General features: G+C 35.8%; 1 protein-coding gene across 1 annotated transcript in view; it reads right to left on the reverse strand.

The window, feature by feature from the left end:
* Dipk1a (divergent protein kinase domain 1A) overlaps window positions 1-24,483 on the reverse strand; it is a 104,756-nt gene that overhangs the window by 12,560 nt on the left and 67,713 nt on the right. The window contains exon 2 of the mRNA XM_046461833.2: window positions 15,062-15,196. Within this exon, the coding sequence (XP_046317789.1) occupies window positions 15,062-15,196 (135 nt within the window). The remainder of the gene's footprint in view (window positions 1-15,061; window positions 15,197-24,483) is intronic.

Raw genomic sequence — 24,483 nt, forward strand, 5'->3', positions numbered from 1 at the left:
AAGATCCACATTCTAAAAATCTATTTCAGGCATCAATTTCAGACTTCAGCTTCTCCTTAGTAAGGGGAAATAAAAGTAGAGTTGGGTTGTTCACAGTGCCTGAAAACCCTCCACGTCTCTAGTCCACCCCCTTTCCCATTCCCTGTACCAACTCTTGTTATATCTTCATCATCTTCTGCACTCACATTACCTTCCAACTTCTCATTCTCTGCTTCTGACTTCTCTGTATTAGCCATTAAAGGTGTTCTTTCCCTGTACACAACACACACCTTCTCTATTCTTTCCTTTCCTACTGTATAATGACCATAATTTTTAAATTTATTTTTAAAAAAAATTTTTTTTAGTTGTAGATGGACATGATATCTTTATTTAATTTATTTATTTTTATGTGGTGCTGAGGATTGAACCTAGTGCTTCACACATGCGAAAAAAGCACTTTACCACTGAGTCATAACCCCAGCCCCATAATTTATTTTAAAATTCCCCAATACACACAATATGGTATTTGCGTTGTTGTTGTTTGCAGGTTATAGTCCAGGTATCTTTAATATCATAACCAAGGTTGCACAGGTGTGTTCCGTTGGAGCTCTAATCAGGAAGCCAATGTTTCAGAGGCAACTAACTACTCAAAGTACTTCTATATTCCTTATATCAAGTTTGATCTATTTCTCAGATTTTTTTTTTTCTTTTTTAACTGTGCTGGGGATGGAACCTAGGGCTTCACACATGCTAAGCATTCTAACAAGCTATACTAGTCCCATATAGAAACAGGATTTTATTGGTAAAATCTGTGGCTTATCAGAAAGCATGATGAAAGTTAGAAATGAACTATCATTGATGAAATTAAAGATATTTAAGATTTAAGATATTTATTGGCTAAAATATAAGATATTCTATACACTTTCATTAAGAGGGAGTAGGAACCAGTTGGAGCTATAATCTTTCTCTTTAAATAGGTTCTCTGAACTAATCCTTATATAATAGATGTTTCTCAAACCTGAAGGAAATTCAGATCACCTGTAGGCTTCTTAAACTACAGACTGCTGGACCCTAGTCTCAGAGTTTCTGACTCACTAGATCTTGGGTGAGACTGAAAATGTGCACTTATAGATGATGCTGATGCTGGTGGTCAATGTAGACATTTTGGGAATTGTTGGTTCAGAATTTCTAGCTGCCCTGATGGTAATTATAAGTTAACAAAACCTGTCTTGGGAGTATCATTGCTTCTGCCTTGAGTAAATCTTTCATGCTAGATGACAGTGCACCTAAAAGGACAAAATTAGGACTTTAATGAGTGTACAGACAGGTTATAGGAAATGTTTTAGGACTGTTTGCAAATAGATATATGTGTTGCAGATGTTTTGTGTATGGGTGAGTGTGTGTGTGTGTGTGTGTTACTGGGAATTCAGCCCAGGACGGCAAGCATGCTAGGCAAGCACTGTACCACTGAACTACATCCCAAGCCCGTCTTTAATTTTATTTGCCAAGGCTGGTCTCAAACTTGTGATCCTCCTGCCTCAGCCTCCTGAGTAGCTAGGATTATAGGCATATTCCACCATGCTCAGCCAAATAAATGTTTTATAATAAATGCCTATTTGTATACCAGAAAATATTTTCATTATAATCTAGTAATAAGTTGCATGGAAGTAGTTAGTCTTCACCTGTGTCAAATATTTTCAGTGGTTCAATTTTCTTTTCAATCTCTATGCCTTTTATTTATTTTTCTTATTATAGTGGCTAGGATATTCAGTAAAATATAGAAGTGAGGAAAATGTACATCCTTACCTTGATCCTGATCACAGACATTATATATTCAGACTTTTACCATTACACATGATGTTGGATATAGGGGTTTTTGTAGTCAGATTGAAAAATTTCCTTTGTGTTCTTTTTTTTGGGGGGGTTACTGGGTATTGAACTCAGGGGCACTTGACCACTGAGCCACATCTCCAGCCCTATTTCATATTTTATTCAGAGACAGGGTCTCACTGAGTTACTTAGTTAGCGCTTCACATTTTGTTGAGGCTGGCTTTGAACTCACGATCCTCCTGTCTCAGCCTCCAGTCCTTTGTATTCTTAGTTGCTAAGAATTTACTGATTTTTGTCAAATGTATCAATTTAGATAATCCTATCATTTTCTCTTCTATTCCTTCTCCATGATAAAAGATTTTCAAATACTGAATCAATCTTGCATTACAGGAATATATTTACTTTGTCAGGCTCCACTATCTTTCAAACAGAATTTAAGGACTCTTGATAGATCAAACTGGATTAGCTCAATTTAAAATAATTTCCAGACAGGTATGGTAGCACACACCTAAAATCCCAGCTACCCAGAAGTCTAAGGACGGAGGATCTTAAATTTGAGGCTGACCTGAGCAATTTAGCAAGACCCTGTTTCAAAGTAAAATTTAGAAAAAGGAATAGGGATAGTTCAGTAGTAAAGGACTTGTCTTGCATGCTTGAGGCCCTGGGTTCAATCCCCCGTACACACACACACACACACAAAAAAAAAAAAAAAAAAAGGAAAACAGAAAAATCCCAGCTGAAAGGTGGAAGCAACCTAAATGTCCATCAATGGATGAACAGTAAATAAAATGTGGTATTTACATATAATGGAATATTATTCAAACTTTAAAAGGAAGGAAGTTGTGACATATGCTGCAATATGGATAATCCTTAGGGACATAATGCTAAATGAAATATGCTAGTCATTAAAAAGACAAATCCTGTATTATTTCACTTCTATGAGGTATCTAAAGTAAACTCTAGAAACGGAAAGTAGAATTGTGGTTGCCAAGGAATGGAAGGAGGAGAAAGGGGAGTTGTTCAACATGTATAGTTTCAGTTTTACGAAATAAAAAAATCACGAAGACACAATAATGTGAATATACTTAACACTATTGAATCGTACATTTAAAAATAGTTAAGATGGTAAATGTTATATTTTTTTACAACTTATTTTTCAGCAGCTTCTAGAAACAGCAGTCTATAGTCATGGTCACTTATCTCCCTCATCCCAACTTGACCCAACAGTTTGGCTTTTAACTCTATTATATTTTACAAATACTCCCAACCCATTTAACAATGAACTCTGAATTGCGGATTTCAATTCTTACATTATTTAACTTCCTTCAGCATTTGTCTTTGTTGGCCTCCACTGCTTAAAAACTATTTCCTAATGACGTCTCTTCTCATGTTTTTCTCTTCTTTCTTGGTAACTCCTTACCAGTCTTCTTTATGGAGTTCTCTTCCTTTCTCACAATTTAAAATATTATTTTCCCGGGGTTTATTCTACTTCCTTTGGGTTCTCTGTACACTGTCACGAGTGAGACGTTTATTCCTATGGCACTGATGAGCCTTGGCTCTGTCTCCGCCCACGGCCTGCTCTTGAGCTAAATACTGAAGTGCTCCCTGGGCATCTCTTGTCTCCATCTGGATAGCCTACAAGCACTTCACACTTAAGCTACCCTCAACTGAACTCACCCTCCCCTGGCCCTCTCTCCCAGGTTTATCTTTCTTTATTCCCATTATCCATCCTCCACCTGGCTCCTCTATGATTGAGAGTTCAAAGTTCTACCTCGGTTCTGCACCACTTCTAGCTGATCTTTGTGGCTACTAAAGAAGCGAGCACAGACTTCAGTTGTCTGGAAGTATAAATTTATTTTTCTTCCTCATGCCACCAAATCTCTTTTTGTTTGGTTTTTTGGTTTGTTCATCTAAGTTTTTGGTGCTGTAGATCAAATCCATGTGCTAGGCAGATGCTCTACCACTGAGCTACATCTCTAGCCCCACATCTCCAAATTCAGTTGGTCACCAAGTGCTGGCGATCCAATCACTTCCTTAGTGTCTTTGTTTCTTGCCCTCCATTCCTGCTGCCAGGGGCATAGTTTCAGCTTCCTTACTTTGCGTCTGTATTACTGCAGATACCATGAAACTCATCTTCCTGTTGTGATGTCTCCAATTCACCCATTACACTACATCTTGTGACATTTAGGGTGGGGATTACTGGGGATTGAGTCCAGGGGTGTTCTACCACTGAGCTATATCCCCAACCCTTTTTATTTTCTGAGACAGGATCTCACAAAGTTGCTCAGGCTGGCCTTGAACTTTCGATCCTCCTGCCTCAGCCTCCTGAGTCACTCGGATTACAGGTGTGTGCCATTATGCCTTACTAGTCATTCTATTCCTGAAATGTAGCAATAGTCATATCTTTATAGTCTTGTTCATGCCAATTTTTCAAAATTCAGCTCAAATACAATGTTTCCCAGAAAGCCTTACAGACCTTGTTCACTAGGGTTGCCCATACCAATACTGCATAGGACATACTTATATTTTATATATATATAATTTTTCATTTATTGTCAATATTTAGAACATGCTTATACTCCAAAAAGTATTTATAGCTTATTTAAATTCAAATTTATCTGAGCATCTTGTATTTTTATTTGCTACTTCTAGCAACCCTATTCTCAGTGATGTATTCTTCCTTTTCATTTTTCCATATCCCCTACTAGCCTGTAAGCATCTCCAGGACAGGGACATGTCTCATCTCCACCTCCCCAGGAACTAGCATAACACAAGGAATCATAAACTAAATGTTTAACTAAAAGAATATAGCATTTTAGGGCTGGGGCTGTAGCTTAGTGGCAGAGCATTTGCCTAGCATGTGTGAGTCACTGGGTTCCATCCTCAGCACCACATAAAAAATTAAATAAATAAAATGAAGGCATGCTATCCATCTACAACTATATAATTTTTTTTTAAAAAAAGAATATAGTATTTTTTTGTTTGCTTCTTTCTTCTAAGTTGTTTTCAATCTTTAGTCTCTTTATTGCTTCATAGGAATGATATTAAGGATAACAATGATATCACCTATTTCAGGATTATAGTGACTCTTACATGATATAAAAGAGCAGCATAATACATCAAAAGTCACCAGAAATACTACCATAATTTAGCCACTAAGATTACCTGGATTGGGGTTGTAGCTCAGTGATAGAACACTTGTCAAGTACGCACAAGACTCTGGGTTTGACTTTCAGTACCACGAAAAATAATAAATAAATTAATTAAAAACCAAAATGATTATTCTTTGGATAGGGCTTATATTTCTTAATATTTGAAATAAATTTCTTTAGTAAATGTAAATTCATAAAGAGATTGGTAACCTAACCTAAGTTTGCATAAAGGGAGCAGGACTGTACTTTTCATATAAGGAAAAAAATTAAGCTTGTTCTTTAAAAATGGTATGTCCCAAGTAGTATTGGTTCAGTACACTTAATGGCATAAAATGAACTGTCAAGTCAAATAATAATTGATCCTAAGCAAAGGCAAAGCTAATTGACATGGTTATATATTACTATCTAATTGGAAACATGGCTCTAAATATCTTAAATTTAGTATATCTTAAGCTAGTTGCTTTAAGCAATAAGCCATTAGCTCTAGAAATTGAATCTCAAAAGAGATTTAATAACATTTAGGGGCCCTTTTATCTTTTAATGCTTCCATTTTAAAAGGTATACTTTCCAAAAAAAAAAAATATGGAAGAAGCTCCTAAAGGGGGAAAAAAAAAAGCATGTTGCTTTAGTAGCCACCAAGGTCAGCTAGAAGTAGTACAGGGCCTCACATGACCCAGGTGGGACTTTGAACTTTCAGTCAGAAATAGTCAGCCAATCTCACTCAGTATGAAACAATGTGATCCTAAGAAAAGCACAGAAGGAAGTATTTCTCCTGGCTTCTGGTTTTTTCTTTATTTTATGGAAAAAAACAAACAAAATAGGCTATGTCAAGGGAATCTTACCTACAGAGTCAAACTGTGCAAGATTTCTTCATTGTTAGGTACCAAATAGGATTTGTTGAAATAATGAATGAATTAGGAATTTCTATAATCAGAGAAAATCCGCAATGAATCATATAACGCATTATGCAATCAGCTTGTTAGAAAAAGAAACAACAAAAAAAGGGTATTTCCAAGCACATCTGACTAGGGTTACTGGTCGCTGTCATTTTTAGAAAGCGGCTTCTAAACAAAGAGCCAAACAGTTCTCATTCCTTACAACTTAAGTGCAAGTTGACCTTGCTTTTGGGGGTTATATCATTCTACTCCACTTCCCTTCTACAAGTTTTAAAGGCTTATTATTCATTTCACTAGAATCAAGCCCTAAATAATAGGTATGACTGTAGAATGTTTCATATTTTCTCTTCTTTTCAAACCAGGGTCACACTATGTTGTGTAAGCTGTTCTTAATCTTGGTGAACTCAAGAGATCCTCCTGTCTCAGCCTCCTGAGTAGCTGAGATTACAGCTCCATGCTTTTATTACAATTGAAAACAAAAGCCAAGCACAAGCACAGTGGCATGGTCCTGTAATCTCATCTACTTGGGAGATTGACATAGGGCATTATTTGAGCTCACTGGGTTTAAGACCAGCCTGGGCAACAGAGTGAGGGGAAGGAAGGAAGGAAGGAAGGAAGGAAGGAAGGAAGGAAGGAAGGAAGGAAGGAAGGAAAGAGAGAGAAGGAAGGAAAGAAATCTAAAACTGAAAACAATAAACTTGAATTCAATTTCAGATCAATGTACAATGTGAAAAATTTATCTCAGTTTTCATTGCTAGCTTCCTAGAAGCTCAAAATTAAGATTGAGCATCACCTAGATCTTTTAACAAAATTTACCCATTGGTTAAAGATGGTTCTCAGGGATATAATACTAATATTGTATACTGATTTTAAATGTTGAATAGAAGATACTTCTTCCCCCCCCAGTACTGGGGACTGAACCCTTATAACATTCTCCTTACAGTGCATAAGCACTCTACACTGAGCTACATCACCAGCTCTCCACACTTTTTTTAAAATTTATATTTTAGTTGTAGTTGGACACAATATCTTTATTTATTTATTTTTATGTGGTGCTGGGGATCGAACCAAGGGCCTCGCGTGTGCTAGACAAGCACTCTACCACTGAGCCACAACTCCAGTCCCCCCTCTACCCTTTTTAAAATTAAATTTTTGGACAGGGTCTTACTAAATTGCCTCAGGCTGGCTTCAAATTTACAATCCTCCTGACTCAACCTCCCATACTTGTCATACTTGGATGACAAGTATGCAGCACCACATCCAGCTAGAAATATACTTGATTACTAAATTAGACTGATTCACACAGTACATAATTTACATGAAATACATGCTCGATTTGTTTGATGTTCTCAGTTTGTTTTAAAATTTTACCTTAAAGAGACAAAAGAGAAAAATATATTAATTTATAGACAACCAGAAGTTTCAACTAAGTCTAAGATTCAGAGGCTACTACATGTTCCCGGTGTTGCTGGTCCAGTGTTCATTAGCATTTAGCTCTTTGTGATAAAAATGCCAAGTAAGCCTGGTTTATAATTAGAAGGAGAAAGAGTCTCCTTAGTGCCCTTCCAAATTCTTTTTATTCTTTAAGGCTCTACAACTGAATCTTCTCTACCAAGCCTTTCTCTACCATGCTACCTACAATGATCTCTCTATTCACTATTCATTTAGTACAAACCTTTAAAGAAAGTTTTCTTTCTTTAAAGGTTTGTACTAAAATACCCATAGTATAAGTTAGATCATTTTATCTTGATGTGATATGTTTTTGATATGTCAACGTGGCTAGACTATCGTTCCCAGTTATTGAAGCAAACAATCTAGGTGTTGCTGTGAAGGTAATTTGTAGATGTGACTTAAGTCTATAATCACTTGACTTTAAGAGAGATTATCCTAGATAATCTGAGTAGTTCTAATTCAGGCAGTTGAAGGGTCTTAAAAGCAATGCTGCAGCTTCTCTGGAACAAATTCTGCTTATAGTCAGTATCTTCAGCGGTGCCACAGAGTTCCAGCCTGCCTTTCCTCACAGTCAACTATGTGGCTTTTGTATGGGACAAGCCAATTCCTCGCAATGAACCTCTTTATATTAGTTTTGCTTCTTAGTAGAACTCTGACTGACATACCTGACCATATAATGTTGTGTGGTGCACATAGATATCTTCCCAGCTATATACTTAAGGGCAAGGAACTGGAGAAAATGCTAAGTGCTAGGCACAGTAAATGAACTCATTCTACCCTCACAATACCTGTAAGGTATTATTAATCGCCATTTTACAAAAGTTAAGTAACTTGCCCAAACTTGTATAGCTCAGAGGGCAAAGCTGGAACTCAAACCTGAGGTTCTTTTATTCTAATGCTTATACCTTTAAGCAGAAAAGCACTAGATAGGACCTAGAAATGGACAAAGGAGGAAAAAGACACACACAGAGAAGAAAGCCATGTAAGTCAAGATAGACCACGATTTCTAAGCAGACTTAAACTGCTTCTTACACATTTGCTTCCTAACTCCTAAACAATGATCTCAGCATGTAGTCAAAACTCTAGTTGGGACAGCTAATGATATTCTAGGAAAATCTCTGAACCACAATGTTATGGTTACAGCAATAGTAAATACTAGGGTATGTGCCCTGGGCCAATGAAAATAAATCAAGAACTTGAAAACTTTTTTTTTTTTAATCTAGTAGTTATGTTGGAGCATCATTCAGTGTTAGAGGGCCAGGTTAATTTGTTCAATTTCACTTTATCTTCATAAAACCTGTGATACAGGTAAGGCAGAGATACTTTCCTCACCTGTAAAATGGAATTGAAGCGAGCCAATGAAACAAAGTCACTTACTCAATCACAAGGTACATCACAAAAAAGGGAGAGGCTGGTGCTTTGACTGCAGGTATTTTCTCCAATAAACTGGCATGATAGGGTTGAGCTACTGGTAATTAAGAATTTCCTCATATTCAGTGAATTGCACCACTAATATCCAACATTTTAAAATGTGATGTTAACAATTTCAATAAAATAGATTTTCCTAAGCCACACACATGGAACCAATCACATTCCTCAAGCTTGCTCCACTCTCTGGGCATTTGTACTTACTGTCCTTACATACTCAGTTTCCAGATTTTCACACAATTGCTTTCTTCTCATCAGGGTCCAAGTCAAAATGCCATCTTTCAGGAAGGCTTTTCCCAATCACTCTGGCAGCATGCCCTAGCCATTCTCCACTATATATTTCTGTTTCATCTTTTCTCGTTGCACTTGTAAATGTAAACTGAATTATTTTACTTTTTTTTTTATTACGTACACTACACTGTAAGAATGTAAGCAGCTTCTTCTTCTTTTTTGGTACTGTGGATTGAACTCAGAGGCACTCAACCACTGAGCCACATCCCAGCCCTATTTTGTATTTTATTTAGAGACAGGGTCTCACTAAGTTGCTTAGCACCTTACTTTTGCTGAGACTGGCTTTGAACTCAAGATCCTCCTACCTCAGCTTCCCGAGCTGCTGGGATACAGGTGTGAGCCATTGTGCCTCGCAAATGCAAACCTCTTAAGGCATGAACTCTGTATATCTCGCTTCCCACTGTATTCTTGGAATAATGACTAAGAAGTAGTAGGTCTTCAAGAAAATATTTGTTGACTGACTGATATTGCCTCTAAAATAGATTACAATTTTTAAAATGATTGCTATATGGTAGTAGTTACCTTGAAAATAAATATTAAATTATTAAAAATAGGAAAAAGAAACTGGAGGAAAGTTAAAAGCAACAATGCCTACTCTTCAAGGGAAGAAAATAATCTACACTTTAAATTTTAGTAAATAATGTTTGTGGATCTTAATTTGGGTCTTCTGTGTCTCTTTATAATCTTCCTGAGTTCACAAAGAAATCGACTAAGAATTTTGAATGAAATCTGCTCACAGCTTATACATAGACTACTATGATCCTTTGCCAAACATGCTTTTGCTAAATATGGTTTTGAGATAATGTGGTTTTATATTTGTATATCTAAAATTTAAAATTAGCAATCTGGATCTGGTTCAGTTCAGTCCACTTAAACAAAAGAACAGTTTATGTAGTAATACAAGGAAGAGAGATAATTGGCTTAGGCTATTCATTTCAAAACAAGGACCAGAAGAAGGTATAGTTATTACTATAATTTATGAAAAGGCCAGGCAATTACTTAGGCAGATACTGCACAACTAAAAAAAAGAAAAACAAAACAAAACAAAAACAGGCATAAGCTGTATAAAATAACACATACCGTTATACTTTGAATATTTTTTACATTTTTTTTTCAGTTGTTGATGGACCTTTACTTAATTTACTTATTTGTATATGGTGCTGAGAACTGAACCCAGTGCCTCACACATGCTAGGCAAGCGCTCTACCACTGAGCTACAACTCCAGCCCTACACTTTGAATATTTACATGAATGTTTTCCTGTTCTTTTACTTTCAATATCTTTATATTTTAGATATATCTCCTGTAAATATATTTTGATTTTTAAAAATATATCCTGACAAGTCTTTGTCTTTCAACCGAAACATCTGGCCCATTTATATTTAATTTAATTACCAACATATTTGGGTTTAAACGTATTATAGTTGGTGCCATGATAAACCACCCAAATCCCCTCCAGACCTGAAGCACTCAAACCCTTACCAGCTGGGAGTTGAGGCAGTAACCAGCTCTCAGTTAAGTTCCTTTTGGAGCTTGCCCTCAGAGTACAGCCTTCCCTGTCATGCCCCTTTCTTTGGATATTCATTTTTTTTTCTATTTCCCCCACTATTTTTCCTATTTAATTGAACATGAACATGCAGTCCTTTTGGGGGGCTCTAATATCCAAGCCTTCTGTGGATCTGCATTTAGTGTCTTTGTTAATTTCTTGATTTGGGGGTCATATGATCTTGTCTTTTGGCATTGCCTGTAATTTTTCTTTTTAATAATGACTCTTCAAAGGGTTTCCCTTCCCTCTAAAGGCAGATGTACTGATAGCTGATAATCTTTACAAAATTATGTGCTGTGTTGAGTTGAGGCTGAGTTGTTGCTCTGTTAAAGCTCAAGCTACTTTTGGCTCATTCCCATTCCAAGGACATAGCCATCTGGGGTTTTTACCTGAGAGCCTGGCATTCACTGGGGCTTCTTCCTCCAGTAGGTTTATAACTCTAATCTCTGAGATCGTCAAAACATGTACTCTGCTTTTCAATGAAATTTTAGCCTCTAATTCTGAAGAAGCCCAGAAATTGGCAAATATCCCAATGTGATAACCATTTTTTTTACAGTGAGGTGCCCCAGTTTTCTACAAAGGCTCTACCAGTTTCTTGTCCCTGCAGTGGTTCTTTGGTAGTATGTACAGTCGTGCATCACTTAATAACTGGGATATTTCTGAGAAGTGCATGATTAGGTGATTTCATCATTATGTTTATATCATAGAATGTACTTACACAAACATAGATGTTATTGCTACTACACACTTAGGCTCTACGGCATATAACATTACATATGTGGTCTGTCATTGACGAAAATGTCCTTATGTCGTGCATGACTCTGAGTTCTGCTTCTCAGATCACTGCCCATGCCCAGAATTAGCAAATTACTCCAGGGTAAAAGAGGTTACAAAAGCCAGCTCACCATTCTGAAATTCTTTCAGTTCCCCTTTATTCCTGGTGTTTGGCCCTTCAGGGTCTCTAAAATACAGTGAACCAGGTTTCCCACCCTCGGTTAGATTGGAACTAGATTTTTATTTTCCAGCCTCATAAGGGTGTGTGTTTCAGAGCATACATCTCCAGGAAAATCAGTCACAGAAACTAAACTTACCTTTCTCGAATCTTATCCTCTCCCAGATCTTGATGTAATTCCTCACTAACATGTTAGTTCTTTGCAGCTTTAAAATATACTTTAGAAATATTTTTTTTCTGCTTGCTTTTTAGTTCTAAGTCCATAGTTTCTATGCACTATTAGGATTATCTTAGGTTATTATTATTGTCCTTAGTTTAATACCAGTTATGGTAGATTTTAAAGACATAACCCAAATGCAGAGTAACTACAAATATTTTTAAAGTCAGGAAAATAAAGTACTTTAGACTTAGAAAGCTTTTTCATTAATTTCAAGTTTCAATAAGATAACCATCCAATTATGGTAGAATTAGGCTCTGTTTCCATTTCTTATAAATTAAAGGGAAATTAAAGTAAAAAATGAGGCACGTCAACTATAATTCATTCATGACAGAATATGTACCAATATGTGCCTTATATTTTATAAAATGTTGTATCAACACAATCATATTCATTTAATTTTGGCTTAATCTCTTGGAATAGTATTTCTTTTTTTTTCCCTTAGAATAGTATTTCTAACATCAGCAGATGACGTTAACAGGCCTTCCTGGAAAGGTGGTGGTGGGGATATATTTTTTTTTCTAATCAAGTGCATTTGCTTTCTCTTGGAGAAGCCTAACACACATTACTATATTAAAGACCTTGGGAAGTGGTCAGTAAAGCCAACTATTTATTTTTGTTTAGCCCTATGTTTCTAAATATATCTGACAAGGAAATATTTTATCCATGGAATACCTTTTTTTTTTTGTTCTAGGCATGGAACCCAGGGCCTCATGAGTATCAGGAAAGTGCTCTACACTGAGACATACCCAGCCCTGGAATACTTATTAATGTGCCCAAAGGTACCTGGTTCAAGAAAGGTAGCCTAGTAAAAGGGAAATACACATTTCAAATAAGCAATAGAAAACAATATGTGTGTGTGTGTGTGTGTGTGTGTACATACACAAAAAAATTCTGAGATGAAGTGTTTTAATTTTATTTATATTAGAATTTTGGTAATTTGCATGTTATTATAAATGATGGCATAATCCCTGCTTCCTCCTTCACTGAAGGTGGGCAGATGAGTTTTGTGTTAGCTTATCTAGACTACAGCTTCCTTTGTCAGTTTTTTCTGACATAGGGCAGGAGAAAGGGTGATAACTTTATATAGAAACAGAATTGGATCAAATTCTGGCTCCATCATTTTGGGAAAATTATTTTCTCTCTCTCTGGGTCATATTTCTTGTTTGTAAAATGGGCTTGGGGTTTTTTCATAGTCTTATTTTAAGGATTAATGAACATATGAAATTCCTGGTACATCAGCTGGCTCCAGAGGTTCTTCCTATCTTAAAATTCCTCAAGGATCCAGAACGGCCAATTGAAACGGACATAGGCCTGATGTCTTTGAACATTGATTTGGAACTCTTTACTAATTAATTCCCCTGCTTCTTATATTAGTAATTCCTGCCTTGCCTACTTAAAAAATTTATAATATTCCTGAATAATAGTTTTTTAATCCTGACTGATAGAGTGCCTGGTGTTAAACTGATTTTCTTTTTTTTAGAACCTTGGCAAGTGTCAGGTCTCCCTGACTTATGTTGCCATAACACTTGCTATCATAACATTTCTCATCTTACTGTGATCACTCATTTTCTTCCCTGCTCAACTACAAGTTCTGTAAGGTCAAAGACGTTTTAGGTTCCCTAATATATGCACACACCTAGCACCAATGCCTGGGCAAAGAGTCACATTCAATAACTATAGAATCTAGTAATCTAATCATTGGAATCCCCAAATCACTATTATTAGAAATATAATTCTATAGGATGGGGTGTGGCTCAATGGTACAGTACCTGCTCAGCATGCACAAAGCACCGGGTTTGAGCCCCAGCATCAGAAAAACAAAATACCCTACACAAAAAAATTTTTATATATATATATATATATATATATATATATATATATATATATATATATATATAAATTTATACACACACATATTATATATTTACACACATATAGAAAATTCTGAGGGCTGAGGTTGTAGCTCAGTGGTAGAGTGCTTGCCGTGAGGCCCTGGGTTTGATCCTCAGCACCACATGAAAAATAAATAAGTAAAAATAAAGATATTGTGTCCATCTACAACTAAAAAAAATTTTTTTTAAATTCTGAGATGAAGTGTTTTAATATTATTATATTAGAAGCTATTGGTGGAAGGCAAGGAATTAAATTTACTGGAAATACTCAAACATTTAAAATGTAAAAGTGGTTTTGAGCAACTAATAAAAAAAATTAAAAAAAAATGTAAATGTGGGCTAGGGATATAGCTCAGTTGGTAGAGTGCTTGCCTTGCATGCACAAGGCCTTGGGTTCAAGCACCACCACCACCACCACCACCACCACCACACACACACACACACACACACTATATATATATATATATATATATATATATATATATATATATATATATATATATATATATATATATATATATATGAATGCTATGGAAGCAATAATCACTAAAAGAAATTGAAGATTCACAGTGATTTTCCTGAGATATATCAAATCACTAGGGTAGAAATTAAATAACAAACATATATGTTTTAGATAAATTTTGGAACTTGAGAATAACTTCATTTATTTAAAAGGTATGTTCCAGGAAGACTGCATGTAAATAATACTTTTATAAACATTAAAAACAAAAACATCTGGATGGGCATGGGGGCACATGCTTGTAGTTCTAGCTTCTTGGGAGGCTCAGGCAGGAGGATCACAAGTTTGAGGCCAGCCTGGGCAACTTAGTAAGACCTTGTTTTAGATTTTTAAAAAAGGGCTGGGATATATATATAGCTCAGTGATAAAGTGTTTGCTCAGCATGCACAAGTCCCTGGGTTTAATTCCCAGTACAAAAAGAAAAGAAAAATCTATCAGATTAAACTAAATTTCCAACATGCCTAAAAGCAAACATACTTTTTTGTAAATGAGGATGCTCCCATGCTAACTTATCTACATTATGTATTTAGATTTCTAAATACTGCATTTTTCTTCATATATATATATATATATATATATATATATAATTTAATTTAATTTATTTATTTTTATGTGGTGCTGAGAATTGAATCCAGGGCTTCACACAATTGAGGCAAGCACTCTACCCCTGAGCCACAACCCCACCCCTGAATACTGCATTTTTCAAAGTGGGGAATATTCCTGGCTTGGTCATATTAATAAGCTTAGTAAATTTTCCTATTTCCCATTAGCACAATTCTAATGTCAAATTAACTTTTATTTTTGAAAACAACTGTTAGTATATAAGTAATATAAATAATATAAGTAATAAATCTAGTGTGTTATTAAGAGGCTTTCAGAAAGCTCAAAAATTAAAAATACTTACTATTATTTTCTTACAATCCTTTCCTCTGCATAGTTCTGTATAGGTAGAATACTGCACATATATAATCCAGCTTCCAACAAAAACCACCAACCAGGAAAAGAAAAGATATTTCATCCGCACATATGAGAAGCGAGCCTGTGAGTAAAAGAATACATAATGATCATTCATTCAGCACCAACTCAGCATTCACTGTCCTAGGATGTGATTTCCCCCCTTGGAATCACACAGTATATATTCTAAGGCTTTCATATGGCAATCTTAGAACAAAGTGCACTTTCACCCTATCGGAACAGCACTGGTCTTAGAAAAAGAAGCTCCTTGGTCCTGCCAAGGAAAAAGGGAACAAAATATCCTTTAAGAAGTATAACCTTTCAAATTTCACCATCATTAAAAGCTACTTATTAAGCACAAGCACGTGTGCCATGCTCCAATGTAAGATCAGGTAAAAAGTTCAATCCCCAGTTACGCTTCTCCCCCACCCCCCACCCCCCAAAAAAGATACAATTCCCATTACTAGGAGCATACAAAAGACTGCTTCAGATAAAGATTTTTTTTTAATATTTATTTTTTAGTTGCAGATGGACACAATACCTTTATTTTATTAATTTTTATGTGGTGCTGAGAATCGAACCCAGGGTCTTGGATGTGCTAGGTGAGCACTCTACCCCTGAGCCACAACCCCAGCCCCTTGGATAAGGATTTTTAAAAGTGTGAATAATCACGATAAAAATATCTTTACAAGAAATAAGAACCAAGAATGGTTATTTGTCTAATGTCTCATAGTGACAACCAGAATAAGAAATCAAAATCCACAGGCTTTCCTATTTCCCTATTGCATTCACCAGGGCTTTTGGGCCCTTTTATTCAACCAACCAAATGTTTCTTTTCAGTAGACATTCTGAAAACTGAGGAGAATGTTTTAACCATGAAAAGAGAAATAAACGGAGAAGAAGGATCAAGATATATCAAGAGTAAATCACTCCTTGTATGTCAACTTGTAAAGCCACACAATGGGATCTTCTTTGCATTGTTTGGCTACCAGTGCTCTGATATCTAACTGCAGCTTGGGCCAGTTGGTGCCTTTTCTCCATCAACCACCCATCAAACAATTTAATCTTCAAAAGCGATAGTTGGTCAACAATTTGGCATTAGTTTTGGAGCCTGGAGCTCCAATAGTCTGATTTTATAGACAGTAGAACTGAGGATTATGGAGAGAGTTTGAGCAGAATGAATTAAAGATACGTAAACAAACAATGAAAAGCTAGTTTTGCTTTTACAATCACGAGCCAGTTTCTCACACTAGAAAACAGTAGGACACTGTGAGCACTGTGAGCTCGCAAAGAAAGCAAAGAGATGAAAGAGCCATAAGTGCACCTGCAGAAGACAATGGCTGCAAAGGAAAAATCGACTCAGGAAATACCGAATTCTGTGGGCCCCTATTTGTGGTTTAGCTATCTATCTTTGTGAGGTTAACAGATGGTGAATCACAGTCCCCAGAGCTGGAGTATAATGAATTCAGTTACATGGTGGGTCTTTGGACTTTATCATTAAAAATTTAAAGGGCCTTTAATGCAAAACATTTTTATATAACTCCAAGTGAATCCAGTTTAAAAAAAAATAAACAATTTAGGTAGAATTTCACATTAAGTCACATAAATAACAATGGGCTATGTAAAAGACATCTAAAGACCAGGTGTGGTAGTGCATGCCTGTAATCCCAGCTACTCCAGAGCCTGAGGCAGGAAGATTACAAATTTGAGGCTAGCCTTGGCAACTAAGTGATACCTTGTCTAAAATATAAAATAAAAAGGACTGAATGGGCTGGGGTTGTGGCTCAGAGGTAGAGCACTCGCCTAGCATGTGGGAGGCACTGGGTTTGAACCTCAGCACCACATAAAATAAAATAAAGACATTGTGTCCACTGATAACTAAAAAATAAATATTAAAAAAAAAAGGACTGGGAATGTAGCTCAGGGTAGAGCACCCCTGGGTTCAGTTTGCAGTATCACTCACACACACACACACACACACAAGATTACTTGGCTCTAAGAAGAGGTCTATTCATAAGACAAAAATTGGCATGGTATTATGATTAAATAAGTTTTATGATTAAATAAGATTAAATAATGCCCAGAGAACATAAGCACCTTGTTGTGTACACAGTAAAAACTCAGTGAATGTCACCTAAATCAATTTTCAAGTCACTAAGCAAGAGACCAACAATGCTGCCCATTGGCGATTGCCTTGTTTTTAGACTTGCCAAAAAGAAAACTGAATCTTGAATCTGATCAAGCCTTTCTTTAGCTGCAACTGCCAGTGTACAGGAAACAGTGGAGGCAGACAGAGGAACACAAGTGACACTACCAGGCAAACTCCAGGCTGTGGGAAATGCTGTAATATAAACAACACAGTTTCTTCAACAAATAAATTATAAGGGGTAGGAGGGATAGGGAAGGAAGGAGGAGAAGCCTAAAGATTAGAAAATATTTGAGAAATATATCAAATTAAAAAAAAGTGTGACTCTTTTTGGAGTCCTGATTCAAATGAAGACTGAGAATCAATTTCCCAGCACCCCAGGGGAGGGGGGAGAACTGTTTAAAAAAGAAAATGAGGGGCTGGGGTTGTGGCTCAGAGGTAGAGTGCTCGCCTAGCATGTGTGAGGCACTGGGTGTGATCCTCAGCACAACATAACAATAAAATAAAGGTATTTTAAAAAAAAAGAAAATGACATTTGTGAAACAATTGAAATTTGAAGAATGACAAGATACTTGTGCTAGAAAGAGATTTTTTTCTTTCCTATGTATTTATTTATTTGTTCTAATTAGGTATATATGAAGCAGAATGCATTTTGATTCATTGTACACAAATAGAGCACAACTCTTCATTTCTCTGGTTGTAAGAGATTAATTTGTTAGGTGTGATAATGGTTCTGTGTTCCTATTTAAATATTTTGCTTCTCTCTCATCAAGCTGTATTTCTCTACTTCCTCTGGCACATGTTTAAACTGAAGGACACCCATGAGCTGACTTGCCTGAGGAGTGCCTGTCATGATACAAATGCCAAAAATTTTGTAGAGGAAGTTAGATTAATGATATTCCCAGCAGGGCACTGGGCATCGCCTGTTGTAGACAAAATGACAAAAATACTCAAACACATTTTTATTTCAGCATGCCATGGAAAACTGCTGTGATTTGGGGGAAACACAAAATAGTATAAAAGACCTTCATGTGTCCTTAAATATCTGTAGATCCTTATGTTTTAAAATAATGATTAATGAAACAGCTGTAAATTACACCTGTAATTATTAAGTAATTTTATTTTCCCTGTGTGGCACCTGCTAAAATGTTACTAGTGATGTGTTCTATACCAATTGCCTAGACAATCTAGTCTTTGATTAAGATATGCAGTCTGATATTTTTTTTGTGTGCTGAACTATCCAAATTTATTGCCTAGAAGCTTTTTTATTCTGATTTTGTGCCTAGTTACTAATATTCCTTTTTCCAAATTATGCTCCTAAAAAGCATGATAACAATTTCAGTAAATGAATCTCAAATGGAGTCAATTTTGCCTCCTGGAGAGAGGGGCACTTGGCAATGTCTAGAGACATTTTTGTTTCATAACTGGGGATTACTACTGGAAACTTGTGGTAAAGGCCAGAGATGTTTCTAAAAATCTTGAAATGCACAGTACAGCTCCCAATAACAAACAGTACCCAGCCCAAATGTCAGTAGTGTTGTGTTTAAGAAACTATTATGGTTACACAATGAAATGAGAACAAAAATTATCAAATTTGTATGACACTATCATTTTATTTTGAACTAGTCTTTAATGCATAAACTATTACCAATTTTAAAAATCTTGTAACTCTGTCTGGAAATAACAGAACTAGTTCTTTATGACTAGAATTATTACCAATCTTTTATTCTAAATAAAGTGTAATCACTGGAGATGGAAAATATGTACACGATGAAACAAAATTTCTTAATTCCACTCTAAAGAACAGTGGGCACTTTTCTTCTTTTCAAATATTGCCTGGTTCCATTGTGATAACTTTTTTTCCCAGACAAATCTGAAAACTCTTGATTTTGTTTATATAATTTTACATTGTTTTAAAAATAGGCAGAAAGAGAGCTCTCCAAAATTTATCCATTTAAGACTATTTCTCTTATTTATTTTTTGTATTCAACATCTTTCATAAACATGTAAGGCACAAAGTCCTGTTTACTTTACCACTAGTACTCACTACACAAATGTTCTTAATTTTGAGAACTGGGAAAGAAAAAATATTTACCATATCATTTGCTTTTGTCCACAAATTTTGCTTAACAAATTTGGTGGACTTGAACACTCAGAAAACAGCAAATTGATAAGGTTATCCTTTGCAAAAGCTCAAATATACTTGTTATATAAACAGCAAATTGATAAGGTTATCCTTTGCAAAAGCTCAAATACACTTGTTATATCATTTCATTAAAAAAAAAAAAAAAGTAGGAATGTGGTTCCTTGTAGTGCTGCATGCCTGTAACCCCAGCTACTTGGATGGCTGAGACAGGAAGATCACAAGTTCAAGGTTAGCCCTGGGTAATTTAGTGAGACCCTGTCTCAAAATTTTAAAAAAGAGCTGGGGATGTTGCCCAGTGGTCTAGTGCTTGCCTAATATGTTAGAGGCCTGGAATTCAACCCCCAGCATTACAAAAACAAAACTTAGAAATGTGTTTATCCCTTTTATTCAAGTTTTTCAATTACCAGTATGCTGAAATTATCTTCAATTTTTTTTCTTATTGTTACATTGAGAACATTATAGACAGCGGACCATATCCCCCTGCTATGGATTGAACCACTGCCTCAGGAATGCTAGGTAAGCACCCTGCCCCTCAGCTACACTCCAGCCCTAGTTAGCTGACTTTTGAGGCATATTTGGGAGTAACCTTGTTGGGAAAAAAATAGAATTAAAATTATTTATCTATATAATAACTTTTCCCAAATAATTTTTACCATTCTCTTTAAATATATTAGATACGAATAGTTAGTAATACTTTTGAAAAATATGCTAGCTGTAAAAAGAACAGATTGAAGGAAAACATTCAATAAGGCATATATTTTCTACATGTCATAATTAATGCAGATAAACTTTATTGAGCATAAGGTACCCTTATTCTAAAGGGTGCCTCACTGCCAGTGGAGGGTGATTGGAAAATCATTAAGAAAATTTAAATGTATCTAATAAAAAAATTAATCTTTTGTTACTGGGGATTGAACCCAGGGGCACTTTACCACTGAGCCACATATGCAGCCCTTTTTATTTTTTATTTTGAGACAAGATCTCACTAAGTTGCTGAGGCTAACTGAACTTGAGATTCTCCTGCCTCAGCCTCCTGAGTTGCTGGCATTACAGGTATGCACCAGAACTCCAGAAATAAAATTTCAACAAGGAGTCAAGGAGCAAATAATTTTCACCTAATGCTAATTCATATTATGCTTAGAGGTTGATAGCATCAAAAAAATGTAAGAACACCTGGGGAATTCATTGCACAGGGTGATTCTCAGGCCTATGGTTAGGCTTAAGAGTAAAATAGTTTTTCAAAGAAGTGTTACAACATGTGAAATGTTCATGATATATTAAGTGAAAAAGATGAGCTTTCAAAATAGCAAGTATAGTACATTCCCAATTTTGTTCTTAAAAAGAGAAGAAAATCACCAACAAACTTTAGAAACTTCAAGGAAATAAGCCAAAATGTCAAAGATGGTTATCCCAAAAGGTCTAAAATGGGGCCTGGGGTTGTGACTCAGTGGTAGAGCACCTGCCTAGCACATGTGAGGCACTGGGTTCGATCCTCTGCACCACATAAAAGTAAATAAATAAAATAAAAGTATTGTGTCCATCCACAACTAAAATTTTTTTTTAAAAAAGTCTAGAGTGGTAGGACTATGGGTTTTAATTTTTCTTCTCTATTCCATAAATTCTGTATAATGAATATGTATTACTTTCCTAGTCAGAAAAAAAAATTTGTATGTGTTTAGCATACATATTCAAAAATATATCTCTAGATCTACAAGTCTCTTGATCGACTTAAATTTTTATGTGAAATTTCATACAGAATTGTTTAATGTATATAAATATAGCTTAAATGATAACTAAAAAGGCAAATACTCATGTATCTATCAACTGAGTTAAAAAATAGAATTTCTTAGTACATTCACCTACTCCATCTGCCCCTCCCCTATATAGGGTTAGTTAACTTGTTCCTGACTTCCATGATAATTGTGTATATGCTTCTCTAAGTAGTTTAAACACTGATCATGTTTCCTTAAAATGTGGAGTTTGATGTTGATTGCTCTTGAATTTTACATAAACAGATGCACATGATATATACTCTACTTTGACTTGCATCCTTCTCTCAGCATTATGTGATTCATCAGTGCTGATACACATAGCCAGTCTATTCATTTTCTTTGCTCTACAGTGTTCATTTGGGTTTTCAGCAAACGAAATACATAATCAATAGGGAAGTTTTAAAGGGTATACTTTTCTTTTAAAGCTGTCAAAATGACAACACACACACACACACAAAAAAAAAAAAATATGAAGCTGCACTCTATGTACCAGGCAATACATAAGATCCTCTGTGTATCTCATACATGCCATGCAAGGTTCCTGAAAACTATGAACATAGGTTTGGGAAAAACTATGAGAATGTATTGTTCAACCACATGCTGATTTGATATTAGGCTTAGAATGACTGAAGAGTTTTGGCTCTGTATCAGTTTGCCAGGAGGCACTCTAAAAGGCATTACAAAGGAATTGTCATGAAACTGTCCAGGAGTGGGTGCAATTTTAGTTCTTAGCCAATGAGGAAGTGACTTTTCCCAACAAAAGTTGAAAACTCTCAAATCCTGTCTTTGCTGCTACTTAGAGAACAAAGGCCAAGCACATATTAAAGAGAGGTGCAAAGTCAAAAAAAAAAAAAAAAAAAACAGAATAGCTGTGTGTGGTGTCACATGCTTGCAATCTGAATTACCCAGGAAGCTGAGACAGGAGGATCACAAGTTTGAGGCCAGCCTCAGCAACTTAGTGAGATCCTATCTGAAAGTAAAATTGAAAAAAGGGCTGGGGAAGTAGCTTGGTGATAAAGTACCCTGGGTTCAACCCCAACATCAAAATAAAAAACAACAAACCAAACCAAACCAACAACAACAAAAAAAAAAAAAAAACTGGTCAAAGCTATCCCCAGTGTTTAAAAGAAAGCATACAGAAGGCTTTTATGTACAAGTAGATAGCAGCATCTTACATGGAAAATGGAGGGGTGGGGAAGCATAGCAACCATTAGCAATCTATATCAAAAGAATGCTAGCGTTTGCAATTTCAGACAAAAAGAACTTGGTCACAGGGTTTCCAACATCCTAGTGCAAAAAGACAAAGGATAAGAAAGCTAAGAGTTCTGATTTTCTATTGCTGTATAGCAATCATCCCCAAAATTACAGACTTACAGCAACAATTTATCTCCCATGGTTCTGAGGAAGACTTGACTAAGGCAGTTCTCTCTTTGTTTCTAGGGCGAGGGTCCCCTGAAGAAGGACTGGCTGAGTTGGGTGTTCTAACCTTGGCTGGGGTGGCTGGAACAGCTTCATGTGTACTTCAGAGCACAGTGGTCTCAAGATGGACAGACTTCTTACATGATAGCTGACTTTCCATAAAGAAGAGTTCCAAGACAACAAGATGAAGCTGCATTGTCTATTTCTGCAGCATTCTTTTGGTTAGACAGAGCCAGTGCAGAATGAATACAGAAAACGACAACATGAGGGTATAACTCCCAGGATGCCATGAACAGATAGAATCCATCAATAGCACTTGTAGTTGTATATATATTTATGCTTAAGCCAACTAAATATTGTTCTCATTCCATGTCATGGACTCGATAACTATCAATAATAAGCCCTTTGTCTATATACATAAATTCCCAATTTAAATAACTCCTTGAAATATGGTTATAATCGGGTTGATGTTACTTTTATTTTTTAAGATTCTAGCAGCCAGAATGGGCAAGTTGAGCATCTATTTCTCCCTTTTCATAGATTCTGACACTACTGGATTTAAAACTTTTTATTTTTTTAATTTTATTTTTTTTTTCAATATTTATTTATTTTTTTTTAGTTATTGGCGGACACAACATCTTTGTTTGTATGTGGTGCTGGGGATCGAAACCGGGCCGCTCGCATGCCAGGCGAGCGCGCTACCACTTGAGCCACATCCCCAGCCCAACATCCTTTTAAGTTAAAACTTTTTAAAAGATACAATTGTGATATGTAAATCTTGAGTGAGAAACCTGATTGGCAATTAAATTCAATGATTAAAAAAATTTAACTATGTTTTGTCTAAACTAAAGGTTAAGATGTAAGGTCCTTCCATACTTTAGATTCTACAGCACATTTTAGGGCAAAATTTATTTGAGGTAGTTACTTCTAAGATTGTATTAACCTAATTAATATAACAATTTTCAACACAGCTTAGACTCTTAGAATATCCAGAGGCTAACTGATCACAATTTATATAAAACTTAATTATTATAAAGGGTTTTTAAAAATAAATTACTTTAACTGCCAATAATCTGTGAAATTGATTAAGGAGGTTGTGAGAAGTTCCTTTCTGCCTTTTATTTATGTGACTTCTTGACTCATGGCAGTTAAATACTGAAACCGAATCTCCCTTTGCTAGATGAGAGAAGCAGGTGTTTAAGTGTAAGACAGGTGGCCAAAGAGGGAGCAGAGGAGTCGTCCACCTCTGTGAATCAGCATTTTGCCTTTGTATCACTGTAAGGACTGTTAGTTGCTCAGTGAAATGTAGTTCCAAAAGAGCTACTGTTCACATAACCCAAGAGTCAGGATGCTATTCCCATTGGTTATAACCAATGGTATCCTAGCATAGAAAAACTATTCTTTTATGTAAAAACAACAACAACAACAGGTTGGAAAGTGTCCATCTAGTACATTCTCATCAGCCAGACCTTTAGGTAAATCCTAAATCTGTTAAGCAATTGAAATATATGTGATATATAGAATGATAACAACATCAGAGCTAGAAGAGTCCTCAGTGCACTTTTGATTTAAGTACTTTAAATAACAGTGTATGCCCAATGGAGAAAAGATGGACAATAAGGAAATACAGTAGCTGGGCACGATGGTGAATGCCTATAATCCTAGCAACTCAGAAGGGTGAAGCAGGAGGATCTCAAGTTAAAGACCAGCCTCAGCAATTTAGGCCCTAAACAACTTAGCAAGACCCTGTCTCAAAATAAAAAATATAAAAGGGCTGGAGATGTGACTTAGTGGTTAAGCACTCCTGGATTCAATCCCCATTATAAAAACAAAACAAAACAAAACAATACAATACAAAAGGTTCAGTCCAAAATAAAAATACAATAAAA

This window comes from Marmota monax, unplaced genomic scaffold (genome assembly GCF_021218885.2).
Source record: "Marmota monax isolate L192 unplaced genomic scaffold, Marmota_monax_Labrador192_F-V1.1 WCK01_AAM20220418_F8-fsc00070, whole genome shotgun sequence".
NCBI classification, from domain to species: domain Eukaryota; kingdom Metazoa; phylum Chordata; class Mammalia; order Rodentia; family Sciuridae; genus Marmota; species Marmota monax.